The sequence below is a fragment of the Aquila chrysaetos genome, chromosome 22 (genome assembly GCF_900496995.4).
Source record: "Aquila chrysaetos chrysaetos chromosome 22, bAquChr1.4, whole genome shotgun sequence".
Classification (NCBI taxonomy): domain Eukaryota; kingdom Metazoa; phylum Chordata; class Aves; order Accipitriformes; family Accipitridae; genus Aquila; species Aquila chrysaetos.
The window spans coordinates 21,909,451-21,927,080 of NC_044025.1; the positions used below are offsets into that span (position 1 = coordinate 21,909,451).

General features: G+C 51.2%; 1 protein-coding gene across 4 annotated transcripts in view; it reads right to left on the reverse strand.

The window, feature by feature from the left end:
* Nucleotides 1-17,630, reverse strand: part of PPP2R2B (protein phosphatase 2 regulatory subunit Bbeta) — a 115,867-nt gene that overhangs the window by 23,770 nt on the left and 74,467 nt on the right. For all 4 annotated transcript variants that reach the window (XM_029997836.2, XM_029997833.1, XM_029997834.1 and 1 more), the window contains 3 exons: nt 5,349-5,446; nt 3,641-3,806; nt 1,100-1,212 (listed from right to left, as the gene is read on the reverse strand). In XM_029997836.2, coding sequence (XP_029853696.1) covers nt 1,100-1,212; nt 3,641-3,806; nt 5,349-5,446 — 377 coding nt within the window. The remainder of the gene's footprint in view (nt 1-1,099; nt 1,213-3,640; nt 3,807-5,348; nt 5,447-17,630) is intronic.

Consider the following 17,630-nt stretch of genomic DNA (forward strand, 5'->3'; position numbering starts at 1 on the left):
GTGAGCCAAGGGTAATCGTAGCAACAATTTCATATACCTAAACATAAAACCCCCAAGTACTCAAAATGCAAATTCTGACAGGACGCTAATAAATTACAAGCTGGTCTGGTCTGATTAATGTAATGACAAACTGACTGCATACTTGGCATTTCTCGGCCTACAGGTTAAAGGAGTTATTGTCTGTTTCTGCTCTAATATCAAGCAGGGGGGAACATGGCTTCTCTCCATTTGCAGAGGGGCACCTGCTCACTGCTGGAGCCCACATGCTCAGGGTCTCCAGCACTGCCTGTACCCGGGTGCGGGGTGAACTCTGATTGAATTAACAGGGCGCACACCGCCTCGGGCCGGAGCTGGCTCTTTATATGCAAATTGAAGATCATAAACAGCTATCCCAGGGCAGCACTTGGGGAAGAGCAAATTTGCCCATGCTGCTGGCCAGGTGCACTCAGCTCCCAGGGAGGCAAAGCAATGCCCAGCAGACGGGCGCTGCTGTGCCCATGTGCCTCCCCTTGCCAGGCTTCCCTGCAGCGACGGACGCACTCCTGGGGCGCAGGGGCGGCTGCTTTAATGGGGTCTGTGCATCCATCCCCCTTGCAGTAAATGGAAAATGTAGCCTTAGGTGTTTACATTTGATTCGGGAGGCCGGTTTTAATCTCCTTAGGCTGGGAGGAAAACTCATTTAGAGAAAGTACTTATGCTCCCGAAGCAGAAGTTGCGCTTGCAAAGACACTAAGAAGGGAGAGCTAGTTAACTGCCTCCTCGCCAGGACAGGCATGCAGGGCAGGGCAGTGCAGCAGCAGCGCCATGGCACTGGGGTACTTGACATGAGATGAAATGCAGCATTTCACAGCACGCCTGCCCAGCGCTGGCATAGCCCGGGCACTGCTCCAGCGGCAGCTCCCTCCTCCACTCCCACACCCACACACCAGCCAAAGCACCAGCCTCCAAAACAAGGAGCACCTCCCTGCCCTCTGACATTGACCTACCACGTCAGGATGGCACTACCAGTACTGTGGCACACAGGTGACACTGGCACCAATTTTCATCCAAGACCCTGAAAAGAAAAGCTCCTTGACAGCCTTGGTCTCCCCGCACTCACCCGTAGCATAGTGATCATGGAGGGGTCTCGGAGCCGGCCATCCTCATCCTTGAGATTGTATCCCTCCGGTCTCTTGTCCCGCTCGCTGACCTTCCATAGCTTCACAGTCTTATCTGGGGGGCAGGAGAGAGGAGAGCATTACGGCTGGCTGCTCCCTGAGCTGTCTGCTGACGGACACGCCAAGGCCATACCGGTTGTTTTCACAGTGAAAAGCCTGCTGCGTCCCCACCTGCAACTTCCTGGAAGCAACATCGTTCCAGGGGAAAAGCCTTCTCAGAAGACGTACCTGTCACCACAGCACTTTATCCCCAGAGCCCTGGTTTTGCTGTTCCCGCCGGACAACTACCGGTGCATTTATCCCAGACACAGGGAGATGGTTGAACAACAGAACTATTGGATTAATGGAGAAATAATAAAAGAAGTGACTTCCCAGGGCTCAGAGCCTCAGAGGTCATGCCCTGAATGTTAGCATTCGATATATTGAGTGATGGGACCGAGTTACCCCCAGAGGAGATGATGAGGCGTTGGCACCAGGATGGGGCAGCTCGGGCAGCACAGGGAGGCTGAAACCGATGTCCCAGCAATGGACCAGTGCCACACACGGCTGCTCTGCTCCTCCCTGCCACCGACATGCACGTGTCGCATGCTTGTGCACATACACAGACACCCCACCACCCTTTCCCCACACGTGCACACCCACTGGAAAGCCAGCCGAGAGCAGACTCCTACATAAGATTTTTCCTCCTACGTTTCCTAGCTTATATGGCAGTTATCCAGGGGCCAGCAGTTACTTTTCAAGAGTAATTTCCAAATTAATTTAGCTTCTAGTAATTGGAAATGTGTTAAATAGCCAGGATGCACCAGCTCTCCTAATTCTGTCCCTGCTAGCTGCAATATTTCTCCTCCTCTTTGACCCTCACGCTGTGAACACCCCTCGGCCATCCCTGCTGACCCCCAGCACTGGGGTGCTGCCTTCCACGCCCCAGCCCCATGCCGGCCTCGCCGGCTTCTTTGGGAACACAAAAGGAGGGATGGGGATGCCCGGGGTTGGCTCTAGCTGGGTATCACCCTGCAGGTGTTGGGGTGCTGGGGAGGCAGCTGCAGCAGCGCCCGTGCTGGCAGCAGGCGCTGGGAGCTCTGCACGGCTTTAAAGCTCATCAGGCACAGGGTGCCACAAGGTAAACCATTTTGCTGCCAGTGGAGTTCATGCTGAAATCCAGCGTGCAACGAGTGGAACAGAGCAATGGGCGATTTGAGGTTCCAGCAAGCTGGCTGGTACAACAGCACTGTGAAGGAGCAAAGCACATGCGGAGGGAAGCTGTCCCTGGAAGCTCCCCAAAGGAGGTGAAATGGTGCCTGTAATTCACTCAAAAGTCATCCTGACCTTCCCCACCCAGAAACTGCGCAAAGCCCAGCATTTACCACAGACTGAAGGCAGCTCCGAACTCCCAACCCAGTTCCCTGTCCCCTCCTGGCATCCCACCCACCCTGTGCCCCCTGTGCCCAGGGGAAGAAGCCCCAGGAACATGTGGTTTTATTCTGAACAATGGTGTTTTCTTTCCTCTCTCCTGGCAGAGACTCTATCAGTAGTTTATCATCACTTCCACCAGGTTTCATACACAACCATATCATCCATCTTAATTTTCTCCTTTACACAGCAATTCCAATAGACTGCCATTAATTTTGTTTTTATTAACCTGCTTTACTTCAGGGGGTTTCTATACATAATGTTAGTTTAACAGTAAGAAGAAAAAGAAACAGCATAACACGGGAGTGTTTCTAAAAGAATCATTTTGATAACCTGCTAGCATATGAAACACCATCCCAAATGGAAAGATAATATCCCTGTTAATCAAAAAACTATTTAAAAACTCAATTAACAGAACATTATGCTCTATAATTAATCTTCATTGCATTTCAATGATTCTCCCCCCAAATGAGTTTAATAAGTCTTTGAATTTTATTACAATGATCAATAGAGTCAATTCTATAATACAAAGTAAGTTGGTTATGGAAGATAATTAGACCCCTCCTTTTTCCCTAAAGTAATTAAGTCACATCCATCTTAAGGTCCCATTCATCCCAAGTAATATTCCTGGATCCTCCTGATATTTATCTGAACATAACATGGAACTGCTGAGCTGAACGCAGCTGCAAATTGAAACAAATCAGCTGCAGTTTTTCTTTAAAAAAAAAGAGTGAAAAAAAAAAAGAGTTCCCAGGATCCAACAAATAAAAAATAAAAGTTGTCAGCAGGGGGAAGATTCCCTCCCTTGCAGGGAACGGCTGCCGTGAAATAAGGACAAAACCTCGTGCGCAGGAATTGAGCTCTGCCAGACAGGTTTGGACCCATTCCTGCTCCCCCGTGACACCTGTGTTACCCTGAAGGGAGTTGACATTTTTTTAACATAGATTTTTCCCAAAGAAACACTACAAAGAAGACCCTGTCTGGCTGTCGGGGCCCAGGGTTCCGAGGCGGTGGGACAGCAGCGCCGGTGTGTGCCCAGCCGGTCCGGGCTGCCCACGGCCGCAGCCACGTACCGTTGGTGGAGAGCAGGAAATAGGCTGCGTTCTGCTGCGGGAGCCATCGTATCTTGTTGATCTTCTCCTCTATCTCCAAACTCTTCAGGTAATCGAACTCTGGCTCGTGGCTCTGGAAGGTGCTGTAGACATTGTACTCTCCCCGGCGATGGGGCTGGTTTTTGCTCTGCAGGAAGGGGAACAGAGAGGAGTCTAAGGCACAGAGTGAGAGAACATTTTCTGCTGGCTCTTTGGTTCTCTAAGGTTTGTTAAGTGAGAGCGAGCGCCTGGTCATGGTGACGCAGCACAAGTCTGAAAGCCAAGGCACGGCCTCTTCTGGCGTGCCAGCTCCCGCACGCTGGTGTTCTCAGCAGGAACAGAGCGGGAAAAGAGTGGGAATGGAGAGGGAACGGACCCCGCCACGTCGGCCGTCCCTGGTGAATGGCTGGGACCAAGCGCCAGCTCCTGCCGGGTGCCAAAACCAGCCCCAGAGGAGCCACTGGCAGCATGCTGCCAGCACAGGATAAGCAGCGTTTGCCCCACAGGTGCACAAACATAAAGCAAGAATAATGCAACAAAGAAAAGGACACAAGCTCTGTAGGAGTTGATGCTGCGTGCCATGGCTCAGCGCTCAGACTTGTAAGGTACTATGTATCTGCAAATCCCCCCTGGTGAGCCACCCAGCACCAGGCTCTGAATGGGGCTGAGGTAATTAAATGAAAACTATCATGGAGATGAACTTCCCGCATGCAAATGAAGCGTTTGGGTCGGTGAAGCCCCACTTGTCCCCTGGTGTGCAGCACTGCTCCAAAGTAGGAGCTGAACAGAATACACCCGGTGTGACACTAGGAAGCTTAAAATTCAAGTAAAGCAGTAGAATAATAAAATGAGAGGGAAATGAGAAATGAAATAGTGCTGGAAAGGTTGATGAAGCATCTATGCATGTAACCTTTAACTGATCGGTTCTCTCCAGCGTATATAGAAATAATTTTGAGGCTATAACTTCGAGAAAAATTTAAAACCATCATTGGACTGTGACATTTTTCATGGCCAGGCCTGACTCATCCCTTCCACTGTCAGCAAACACACCCACAGGGGAGAACGTCTCCCGCCGGCTCAGACCATGCGACACCACATGCACCATGCCAGACCAGCTAACCGGGATGGCTTTGGAAATGGCAGGGAATCTCCCAGGCAGCGGGGGCCCACGCAACTGCCGCCGGCCAGGCCCACTTTGTGCCCACCAGCGCAGGTGCCCGTGCTGAGGACTGAGCACTCGCCACTCCTGCAGAAGGCTGGGCAGACCACAACCTCAAGTTTTCAACAAAGAGTTTGTTAAAATTTCCTGGGGCAAAGGGTTTTGGAAGGGAAACATGATTGTTTCACCCGTCTATGCTTTCCGGACATTTTGGTGGTGTGAGAGAGTTTTTGGAGGGAGGTGTTAGCTATGAGATGGACACCCATGGCATGCTCAAATGCGCCAGCCTGATCCAAGTTACACCCAGCTGCAGAGAGCTGCAGCCAGAGCAAAAGGATGCAGGAAACGCAATGTGTTTTTGGAGGGTGTTTTACAAGATGAAATCTGGTCCTGCTTATGTTAATAGTCGCTTTTCAGTTTGGAGTCTGCCAGAAGAGACCTGAGGTTAGGACTGACACAGACGGATTAGGAAACAGCAGGAAGCTTCTCTTAAAAGGATAAAATGGGCATTTTGCATTCACTGGCACTTACCTCCTGCTCACGTTGAAATATTACAACACGGCCCCCCTTGTCCCCTGTTGCTAGTAATTCTCCAGTGTGGTTGAATTCTACTGTAGAGATGATGTCAGCTGGAAAGAAGAAGACAAAGACAATTTAAGTAACCGCAGACTGGCTTTCACAGGCATCTAGAAAGCACCATTCCCTGTACAGCTACATGCCTTGTCAGCGCTTCGTCCCCTGTGGGATCTCCATAAATCTCCGTTTTTCTACTGTCTATGATAATAATGGCCACAGCATTTTGGAATTTTGCTGTCATGAACCAAGACCTGCTTGGCACCCCGGCCGCCTTGTCCTAGCCTGCACCCCAACAGCCGAATTCAGGGGTACTTCCATCTCGGCGCTGTGCCTGTGCTGACCACAGCCCAGGGACTGCTGCTGGCAGCAGGGGTGCAGAGCTGGGCGGCGCAACACAGCACAGCACGGCACGGCACGGCATGCTCCCCTCGCACCCCAGGGAGCTGCCCCCACCACTTCGGGGGATGCGATCGATTCCTGGGACCTGGGGAGGGCTCTGTGCCACCCAGCACCCCAGCACCTCGCCCCAGCACCTGCCAATGGCGCCTGTGCAAGGGGCAGGCTTTGCTCCTGCCCGGCTCTTCTGCTTCCTCGCTCCCCCTCCGACACTTGGGGAGGTGGTTTGCCTTCACCCTTGGAGGACAGAGAGCAGATGGATGAAGACACTTTTGTATTCTCCACCCAAACACAGCAGGCAGAGCAGCCTGGGTGACCACACCAACCCTGCCACTTTTCTCTGCCCATTGCTGAATCTCCCATCGTCTATCAAGGTAAATTAAAGTGATGCCTTTCAGCCCTCTGTCACCCCAAAAGCCACCATGTTCGCACTGCTCCCCTTCCCCACAAACCAAAGTGCCATCGCCAGGAGGGAAAACCCCTGAGCAAGGACTGGTGCTCGGCTGCAGTAACGGGGAGAAGTGAGGAAACGCGCATGGACCTGTAACTTGTAAGCGCTTTAATCTGCAGTGTTTACCCTTGAGGCAAAGCAAGCAGGGGAGCTGCTAATGATTGGATTTATTGGGCCTATTTTTAGAAGAATGTCAGAGGTTAATTCCACGGCAATTACTGCCCAACTGGTGTTCACCCACTGCCTGGAGTGCAGCTCTCTGCCAGCACGAAGCTGGGGAAGGGGAAGAATGAATGCAGCCTCAGAGACCCAGCGCTGGGTGCAAGATTGATTTTGCAATGAACAGCACTTAGCTATGATAACAACCAGCTCATTCCTGCCATGACGGCTGACAGCATTTGCATTTCTTTTCCCTCTCATTTCTGCAGTTCACCTGTACTAACAGGGTTGTAGAGTCCATGGCTGCAGCCTCTGCAGCTCTGGGAAGGGGCAGATCCCTGTGCCAGCTGCGGCTGCAAACACCGGCTGGGCACTCAGGCCACCAGCACCACCCGGACTGTGGGCACTGGCACCCTTGGAGCCCCCTGAGCACCACGATGATTTCTCTTGCTTATTAGCTCTGTCATGTGCCAGTGGAGAAAACATCTGAACCACATAACGTGAATTGTCCCTTCTCCTTCCTATGATTTTTATCCATCTCGGACACCTACTAGAAAGTTACCACAGCAAATTAGAAAAGACAAGGAAGAAAAGGCCATCAACCCAAATTCAGGGAGTGGCACAGACTTCTGCAGCTGCCGGGAACACTTCTAACGGTCTGTCTCCCAGGATGTCAGCCAAGATAGCACCCACCAAATGCACGCCCCATGCCGCGGCGTCTCCCAGACGAAGCATCTCAGAGGCCCTTCCACAGCCGCAGGCTCCCCCAAAACAACACACCTCCGCCGCAGGATGCTCCCCCAGCCGAGCGAGTGACTCCATGAGGGTCTGGGAGTCAGAACAGCCACCATCAGCTGGCAGCGCCCGGGCAGCCACCTCATCCCAGTGGTGTGCGACACTCACCACCAGCATACACCACTGCTCACCAGCACACCCTGCTGCCCCCAGCCCGCCCACAGCAGCACCCAGACCTCAAGCACACCCACTCAGGCAGACGGCTGCCGAGCCTCAGTTCACACAGGCTTTGCCTCTCCTGCTGCCCATGTGGGTGGGTTGTGTCTTCTGAGCCATGCCAGGGGGGAACCAACCCTCCAGCACAGAGAAACCCGGGACACAAGAGCACCCCCAATTTATTCACACTGCCCACGGCTCTGTGTCTTCAAGGGAACTTCCCCACTCACTCTCTGAATCTTCTCTGTCCCCAGTGGTGTGGAAGGAGCCCACCACATCTGCTGAGTTGTGAAAATCCAGATGGCTGCAGGCAGGTGAGTGATGAACTCTGGGCTGCTCCTACTAATATTCGTGCATCTTCCCCATACTGTCCCACCTCTCCAGCATGAAGCACATTTGTAGTGACACATGAATGCATTCAGAAGTTCATCTTAATTCACTTAGAACACTTGGTTGCTGTGAATAGATTTAGGGAGATGATTTCACCACAGACGGAGATGGCGCTGCAGAAGCAAAACCCAAGAGGCTAATGGTAACACCTCCGTCCTGCAGAGCAAGCAGAAAGGGGGGGCTGTGCTGAGGGCCGGCCCGGCTGGCACTGAGCTGGAAAACTCTAAGGCAAAGCGCTTTACTCCCTTGCATGGAGCCCTTCTGCCTCAGACTGCCTCTGTGGGCAGCAGAGTCTGCCAGACAGGTTTTAACCATCTGCTACTAACATTAATAAAAAGGCTGAAAAGCAATGCACAAGGGCTGAGCTCTGCTCTTGCTTACACCAGTGAAGAGCAAGGCTAACTGCAGCAGAGCTGGCTGAAGCATTGGGCACAGACAGCAACTGTTAGGGATTTCAGTCTTTTGGGGTTAAAGTTACTGAATGGATCTTGAACTTCTTCAGATCACCTGTTCTTCGCCTCTTGGCTAGCTTTGAACTATTGGTTAAGTATCATTCCCATTTAGCAGCTGGGAAGACGGGCCATGGAAGGTTTTCAGGGTTGGTTTTCTTCTGGTTTCCCTTAGGCAATGTAATCTACACATACTTCTTGGTTGCTTCTGCTGTTCTTGCACACTCTTTAAAACCTCTTTTAAGAGATCACCTCTCTGCCAATAGATTTACAATCCATTAATGCATCAGATAACGTGATGCACAGCCTCTGACCTCTAGATTACCATTTCACATCCAACACGGACTGGAGGCAACCAGGCACCATCCCTGGTGTGCCCAAGACTTCCCCGCACTGTGTGCAAGGTGCTGCCCTCCTCCGCACAGCTCCTGAACTAAGCTGTAACTCGAAGCTAGTAAGTTCCTCAGTTTTGGCAGAATGAAAAAGGAGATCAACAACCTGCTCCCACGGTACAGACGTATTTTTGATGTTGCTGTTAAACAAGCATCTACTATGAAAAACAGATCTCTCTCGTACCCACCCAGTTCTTTAACCTTGGATTTGCTCGACTGATGGGCCAGAACAGCAAGGACCCATGAAGTCCCTTGCATGAGAGAAACCTTTGCAAAGATGCCACGCTGAAGTTAGAACCTCAGAAATTAAATTAGCAAAACATCAGTGAACAAAACATCCACCTGATATAGTTCTGTTTCCTACAATCACCATGTTCAGTGAATGCCTCCCAAAGGGCAGGACAGGTATTTTTAAACACCTGATAAAGGTTGGCAAGGAACACCTAGACAGGGCAAATCCCACCCATGCTGCTGCAAACCTGCCAGACTTGCTACAGCATTTAAGCATCCTGCAGAATCAGAAAACAATTTGCAATTTCAAGGAAAGGACATTGGGTCTAACAAATAGAAGAAAAAACATATCCCTGAAAAGTTAAGCCAAAAGCCGTCTTCCAGTCTCACAGGTAATTACATCCACAGCTGCAGACAGATACCACAGCCAAAATCCAACATGCTCAAGCACTGAGAAACTTTGTGTTTGGAACCAAATCTGGCTCAGCAGCTTGAGCTAAGCCCCAGTTCAAGCAGAGGTTTTCATTCCTGTAGCGGGTGACCTCCACTCCGGTGAGCGTCGCTGCGATGCCCTCGGCTGAGCCTGGCATCAGCAGAGGTGTCATGCGGAGAACGCGCCAGGGACGGACTTGGCACAGAAGCTGCAGCAGTAGCCAAGGAACTGCAGAGGCCATGGCCAGACAGTGTTAATGTGCACCTCACACTAAGTGGTATTTTTTCCTTCTAAAATTACTCAGTTGAAAATGTATCTGTTTTGCACTATTTAATCTTCTCCATCGCCAGCTGCTGGTTTTAGGTCATTCACTTTTCAATGAATTAAAAATAACTTCCTGTGCTGCAGTGAGACATTTTTCAGACAGCGCCTGCTACCTAATGCATCACCTTGTCAGCAGAGCTATCATCTGAAACACCGGAGCTGGGCACCACAAGGGTCCTCGTGCCACCCCGGCCCTGCCACCCATTTATTCTGCACCTGCGGGGAAGGGGGATGCAGGTCCACAGGACCTCCCAGACTGACTGTTTGCTCATGCCTGTCGTCAGGATTTCAGACAAGGATAACAACAGAGCTTGGCTAACAACACGCTTTCATATCTTAAAAAAACCTAACAATTAAAAAAACCTCTCTCATGAGTGCAAGTATTCAACCCAACCCAAAACCCACCACTGTCTACAGGAGCATCACCCCAGGCACCCGTGGGCTGGGCTCTGGCTCTTCTCTGACGTCTCTGGGTAGTAACAACAGTCTGGCATTGCACAGGAAAACATCCCCGAGGGGTAAAATGGAGGAGGCTTCAAGAGGTTACCATTCAAGAGCACAGGGCAGCATCAGATCCTTTTCAAAGATGTCTCTCGACAAACTTGGGCCCCTCCAGCACAGGCTGGTCCGTCACGGGCTGCTGCCTGCTCATCCCCACCCGCTGCACTTGAGAGACATGAGAGGGCGATTATTAATTAAAATTCACATGTATTCGCATTGAAATGATCAATAATTTATGCCCATTTCTCCTAAGGTTCCTACAGCAGTTTTGTGACAACAGAAAGGAAAAAAGCTTCTCTTTTTTTTTGCTTTTTCATTTCCTTCATCACCTCCTACACGCTCAGTGCCCAGAATGCGGGAATTTAAAGAAAACAGTTTCCATGGAGACCCTCCCCTCCACCAGCACCCGCCCATCCTCCCTTCCCTCAGCATCAGTGCTCCTTCACGCTTTCATGCTAAAAATATCGAAGATGGGATTTGATTTCCGCCGTAGCATTACAGTTTTATCAGAAAAATAGGAAATTTATAATACACACACACCCCCCTCCCCCTCTCCCGGTGTGGAGGGAAGGCATGCTCTCCACGAGGAACAGTAAAACAAACCCGTTATTAACAAGAGAGAACACAAAATCAGGGGAGCTGCAGTTGGTGCTGAGACCTGCATCCCCAGAGCAGCCTGACCAGAGCGGGGAGCTGCCCGTGCTGCCGCCCCTCTCCTCCTGCCCACCAATGCAGGGGCCTGACCAGGTGCCCTGTACCCACTCCCGGCGCATCCCAGGCACCTCGTCCCCACTCCCAGCACATGCTGTCTGCCCCAGCATCATCATCAGCTCCAAGAAGAAGGGCCCTGATACCGCCTGTCCCAGCAGGGAGGCCATGGGGACGCTACACGTGTCCCACCAAACGTACCAGGAGCACGCGCCCCCGATTCACACAGGATAACGCCCATGGTCCAGCCTGTGAGGTCGCGGCCGCAGCAGGACAGCCATTAGCCTGGGGGCAGGGGCATCCCTGGGCTCAAACCCACAGGGCAGAGGGGTGTCCCCCAGTCCTCCCGGGGGCTCTGCCCGCTGCTGTGTGCCCCCACTTCATGTCAGCCAGCGCGGCTGGTGCAGGGCAGTGGCTCACACCCGGCACAGTCCAGGACAGCCCATGCCTCCTCCTGACTGGCACGGTTTTCCAGGGCCTGCCTTGCACAGAAGTGCTGGGTTTTTGCCCTTTCTTCCAAAGTTGACCAGTTTCCAGGAGGGCAGAATGATTTCACCTGGGGCGGGATGGTGCAGCCCACTGCACGTTGCCGGATCGCATTGCAGGACTGATCCAACAGTCTAAAACAGCTGTGAACAAGCACAGCAAGCCAGAAAGAGGTTCAAAGTAGGGAAAGCCAGGGAAAAATCTGTCTGCAGGTGAGAATACCCTTTCCAGCTGAGGTACGTGTTACACAACATTTAACATCCAGAGCTTAAAAATCCACAATGTTTATTAGCTTTTCAGAAATGTACTTGCGCTGTGCTTACAATGACCACAGAACACGCTGGGTGACGTGGCCGGGCAGGCTGGCGGGTACCGGCTGCGAGGTGCTGCCCGGCGTGCCAGCGTGGGCACTCCCACATATTGCCTGTGGGACCCAGCTGCTGCCCAGACCACCTCTGCTGCTGATGCCGGGAGGGATGTCGGCAGAGGCTCATTTCAAGGGCTTGCAGCATGTCACTGGCACTGGCCTCATGCTAACTGCCAGAAGGTGTGCCAGAGCACTGTCAGCTTAAAGCAGGGAACGCATGAGTCACCGCATGACAGTGTCTTCCCGGGTTGCCTCTGCTCCCCTGCCTTCTGCACCCATGAGAGTCACGCAGCCTTTCTGAGTACTATCTCCTTTCCATTTCTGCAAAGCTTCGCTCTCTGCAAGCCCCAGAGAAAACCCTTTAGAGGCAGGAAGAGCATTACTGTAAGCATCATTATGATAAATTGGGTACAGTGAGAAGATCACAAACAGCAAACTTTGTGTCTGAGGTCCACAAATGAGTCAGACATACAGCTGCAAAATTAGCAATTTCCAACCCAACAAGACACAGAGCTGACATCTCCACATCGCTATGCAAGGTTTCACCCTAAAGCTCGTCTGTTCCTATAAACGTCTTGTACAGCCTGCTCGTTTGCCCCAGGCACTGGTATTGGAGAGCCGGTGTGTTCTCCAAGTCCTGCTGCTCAATCACCATTGCTCAGCCCCTCATGCATAAAATGACCCTAGATTTTCACTCCCCCAAAACAAGTGACAAGTAGGTGTTCTTGCTGCTACTTTGTAGGGCAGACATCAAGCCAGTAGAGCCCTGCTGAATACAAGAGGATGCGTCTATTTACAGTCTCGCAATATCTAAGAGAAGTGCATCACGTAGCAATAATCAGCAGAGAAAAAGGTAGAAAGTAAATCTGCAAAATTTTCAATTATTTTTAGGATTATTCTTGTTCCTGCCAAAATGTTGACAAAAATCGAACAAAAGCCTCAAATTTTGTCCAGCTTCAATTCCAAGGAACTAGCCCCTGCCTCCCTGCTCCTTGGAAGGGGTCACAGCCACGGTCCATCCCACAGGGACACTTAGGGGCAACCCAGAAGGGATTTGCCTCTACACCAGCCCTGGCAATCTGGTTCCTTCCAGCCATGCAGAGCTTTGCTCTCATTTCTCTCTCTTTACTTTTTATGTACTTACTGAAAAGGTGATACAGGTTCTTTCCCAGAATGGAAACATCAGCTTTTCTTCGGCAAGCCCTATCCCAGAGTGACAGGGAGGCTCTCCTCAGCCCTGACACCTGGGACAGAGCAGAGGGGAATGCTTCAGCCCTCGCAGCTCTGCTCTGGACCTCAGACCTGATGGTCCCCAAGACCTGCACTTTTTCTGCAGTTGAGGGCAATCCGCAAACGCTGGGAGTCCAGGAAGGAGGACCAAGAATGACCAGCCCCTTGTCACTTATTCCTGCATCTCCTTCCCCTCTGGCTGCTTTCTCAGTGGGACAGGTCTCTTTTGGGGTGGGTAGGGTGGGCAGCCCACGGTCCCATACCCACACACAGGTCCAGGAGCTGTGCAGATGACACCATCAGGCCAGTTCCTTCCCTAAATCCTCAAGGGTGGAGCTCTGCCTTTCTCAGGCAGCTCCGGACCTCGTAACTACACCAGACTGTCCCCAGCTCGCTGGCATGCTCCTGCCTGCTCAGCCCTGCCAGCCGGGGCCTGGTGCCGTGGGCCCCGGGAAGGCTGCGGAGGGGACTCGTGACCACAGCTTGGCTCCAGCTGCCCCATTCTTTTTATTATTTGTATAAATCACTTGGCGGATGGCACCGCACACAAAGCCTCCAACTCTGCAGATGATAATAAATTGGGAAGCACCATAAATAACGGCAAACCAGGCTGCCAAATGAAGAAGGATTTAGATATTCAAATCCCAGGCTATGAGTTGTCAAATCCAGTTTAATGCTGATAAGTGTGGGATAATAACTCACTGCAAACACGTCTCTCCTCCCCCTCACGTCAGTCCCTCAAACGGAGCGAGGGCAGAGGGGGATTTGCTGAGCGGACGGGGATGCTGGCCCCACCAGGAACATAACCGAGCTGTGGTTATCCCCCCGCCCAGCCTGCTGCTCAGCTGCGATGGAGAAAGCAAATGGGACGCCGATGGGTCCTGTTAACTGGAGAACAAAATCTACATCTGAAACCATTCAGGTGCATGAAGAAAGCACGAGGAGGTCATGAAAAATTAAAGGGCTTAGGGAGGGAAATGAAGGACACAGCCACATCTGGTAATGGGAGAGCCAGATCACAAGCCCACCCATGGATCCTCTGCAGGGGTCTCAGTACAGGTCTCTGCATCCCAGCACTCCGTGGCAGGAGGTGGACCCCAAGCTCAGAGAGGGGTTTCAAGGAGGATGCAAACTTTTGAGTTTCCATTGAATAATGCAGCACAGTCCTCAGCCACAGCCTCCCGAGGAGGACTCCTGGCTCTGAACCTCAGTGACGGCCTGTGGGTCTTATCTTGCTCAGGAAATTGAGACTCTTAGCATTTCACTGTTTAAAAGAGAACCCTTTGGTTTCCCTTTCTGTCTGCCTCTCAAAAAAAAAAAAAAAGAGAGTGAGCGGGGTTTTTTTTAATAACTCTGAAATGCACACGCTGTCAGCAATGAGGAATTCACGCTGCATGTCAGAGCTTTAAATGCAGACTTGTGGAGTTTTGACGGAGAGTTGTGAAAATACCAATGTGCAGGCTTGAACACTGCAAGACGTTTTAAAAGGAGCCATGACCTGCTCTCACTTTTGTAAGTTCAGATTTACAAAAGAAAAAACCCAAACCAAACCCAAACCAACCAAACCCCAGTCCCAAATGCAGACAGGCCAACCGTGCCTTTCTGCTGTGGGTGCTGACTGGCCATCAAATAGAGAATGCTTCTGGGGCCAGTCCCTCCTGATCTGCACACAACAGGGAGCTCTGCATCAGGAAGGCAGCCGAGGAGTTGTCCTGGCCACTTCAGGGACTTGGACGCTTTACAGGTTCACCTCCTGGGTAGACAGCCAGGGCACCTTGGAAACACTTGCCATGAAATGAAGCACCCCAGCAGCTCCAAGAGCAGCACTAGCAGTGCCGGCTGCAGGAGGAGTGGGACCCAGTCCCGTGCCCCCCCAGCACAGCCAGCAGCCCACGGCAGAGCCAGACCTCCCAGTTTCCACCCCAACAGGCAGAGCAAAAAGCTCATCCAAAGACATGAATGCAGCTTTCTTCCCTGCCTGTGAAAAAGTGTTAGCGAGGAACCAAAATGAGGAGGACTTCAGGGTCCCTCAGCTACAGAAAAGACAGGCTAAAGAGGAAAGCCTGGGCAAAGCTATGGAGCTGGAAGGGGACAGGGAAGCGCCATCCAAGTCCCACCAGAACGGGGCAAAGTGTAATTTGCAGGGTGACACCAGGCTGAGCCAGGGCCATCAATCCTCCCCCAAACTGTGTGGTCCACGGCGGGGGGGGAGTGGGGTAGGAAGGGAAGAGGACAGCAGAGGTTAAACTGGGATCTAATGGCATGCAAAATCACATGTGATTGATCTGCATTGATTTTTCCCTGCTGAGGTGAATGATAGCCTGGCAAACAGAAATCAATTCCACTGCATTAAGCCCAGTAAGGATCTGGTATCATCAGCAAAACGGCCTGAAACACCATCACTTGCCGACACCGCGAAGTGCAGTGCAGCGCAGCATGGCACGGCACCTGCACCTGCCCGACCCCTCCATCCCAGGGCCAGGGCTGCGGCGAAGGAGGGAGGACAGGCTTTGCAGAAAACCACCATGCCTAAGCACCTCCAAGCCCTGGGGAAAGCCCAGGCCTGTTCCTCTGCCCCATCACAAGTCCTGTTTCCTAAAGGGATCGGCCTGGAGTCACAGCTCGGAGTCGGACCTCCCAGCAGCTTTGGGGAGGGCTGGACGTGCTGCTGAGCTCTGCCGTCCGGGTACGGTTTCTTGTTGCGACGATGTGATGCTGCAGAGCTAGCAGCAGCTGCTACTCTTCCCCAAAATGGAATAACTCTCCTAGATTTAAGTGCTAAAAATACTGGCACATTCAAAATTTCTTTGCCCTTGTTACAGCAAAGAATAATTTAGTGCTACCAACCTCGACGAAAGAAAATTCCATCTGGTAGCTCCCCCAGTGCATCTCTGCAGCATCCCCCCCTGCAGCACCTGTTTCAGAGTGCCTACATGAAAGAATGTGAATTTACATCTCTCCCATCATCCTCGCAAGGTTTAATTCACTGTAACTGCTGGAAATGAGAGTTCAGGAGGAAATAATGTCATGGACGTGTTTAGCATGAAGGCGCATGGAGAGCAGCGGCTCTTGTGGTCCCAGATGCCTGGGTGCACGGGGCAGCACTCTGTCCCCGTCACATGGCAGCTGCAATTGAACACTCCTCCAAAGTTGAATGTAATCAGCAGAAACCATGCAGCTTTGAAATATGATGGGTTAGTTCATTAACAGAAGCAGAGTAATAAAGTAGAAAAGAAAGCCAACAACAGCTTTCAGACAGAACCAAAACTTAGTACGGCACTTGACAGAGACACTTCTTTTTCACCCCGACATGTCTTGACTTTAGAGGGTCCCATTCTCAAGGGACCTCTCCCAGCACGTAGTGGAAATGTGTTCGCTCTCATCCTCCCTACCTAACATGGGACCCAGGAGATGTAAGGGTCTGGCCCCTCCTGCCCAGCCACACAGCATGGCCATCACCCTGCTGTGGTGGTGCATTTCCCCCACCCAACCTCCTGGGCTGCTCTATGATCTCAGAATTCCCATTAGGCCTTGGCCTTTGTGTAATGAGTTGGGCAGTTAAGCATCCCTTGACCATACCAGGAACGTCTGCATGGCTAAAGTGGGGAGCGGCACTGACTGTACCAAGAATTCCTGTTGCCTGGCTGAGGTGGGGAATGAGAGCAGGAATAATTAGTCATCCCCTGACAGCCTTGGAACATCCCTTACCTGGATCGTAGCTTGAGTGAAATGGTACCAGTGCTACTGGAATCCCAGTAATTTGCTGATGACTAAAGCCAGTCATCTCACGAACCTATGAACAGTGGTACCAAGTGAGACCCTTTGAGCTCTCCTGGGCTGTAGCGGGCTGCGACCAGCATCTCCCTCTGAATGGGATGCCTCTCAGAGCTCGCAAACTCTTCAGTTTGTGAAAATCAGAGGACCGTCGCTGAAAGCCAACGACAGGAACTGGGCTGATACCCTTCGCTCCTCAAGGCCCAACCCTTCGACCATTGAGAAATGCCAAGACATTTGACGTTAATATTTCACTGAACTCGAGGGAAATTTTTAACAGGTATACATTTGTTTATATATATATGTATCTTAGTGTCTGTGCGCAGGTGTGTGTGAATTGACCCAGTTATCCAATAGCAAGTGTAATACAAATATTGCCCTTTCAAATCTATAACCAAGTCACTGTTGTGATTGTAGTAAATTCTATTGAATCACTTTGTAAATGTTACAATGATCAAATTCTGCTAATCTTGTGATTCACCTCAAACTGTGAATGAACCTCAGACTGCTGCTGCACACATTATTAATCCCTTTAGACATAAACGGTCGCCCACGTCTGGGACTAGGAGTGGATCTCAGCCGCACCTAGGTTCCATCAGGAGTTTAGAAAGCAAGGGGGTCTTCTCTGAACCTCGTGACTCAACAGGAGGGTCTCCCCTACCTTTCTACATCTCCAATCTCCATGCAAAACATGAAAAAATCAATTCTAACTTGATTTTCCTTTGTATGTTTCTCCCTCACCTTTTTGTGTCTTCAGTCTCTGGATAAATCAATCTAGTTTGATTCTAACTTGATTTTTCTTTGTACACTTCATCCATGTCTTAAGTAATAGAGTGAACCTTGCCATTGTGAAGTTGCACTTTTATAAATTCCTGTTAAATCACTTTTGCTAATACCTTTGACAGTGATTCTTTAAGTGGGCCAAACCACTCATTCGCGACACTTGCATCCGGGAGTGACAAACTGCACCTTCTGCCTTGCGGTTACAGACAACT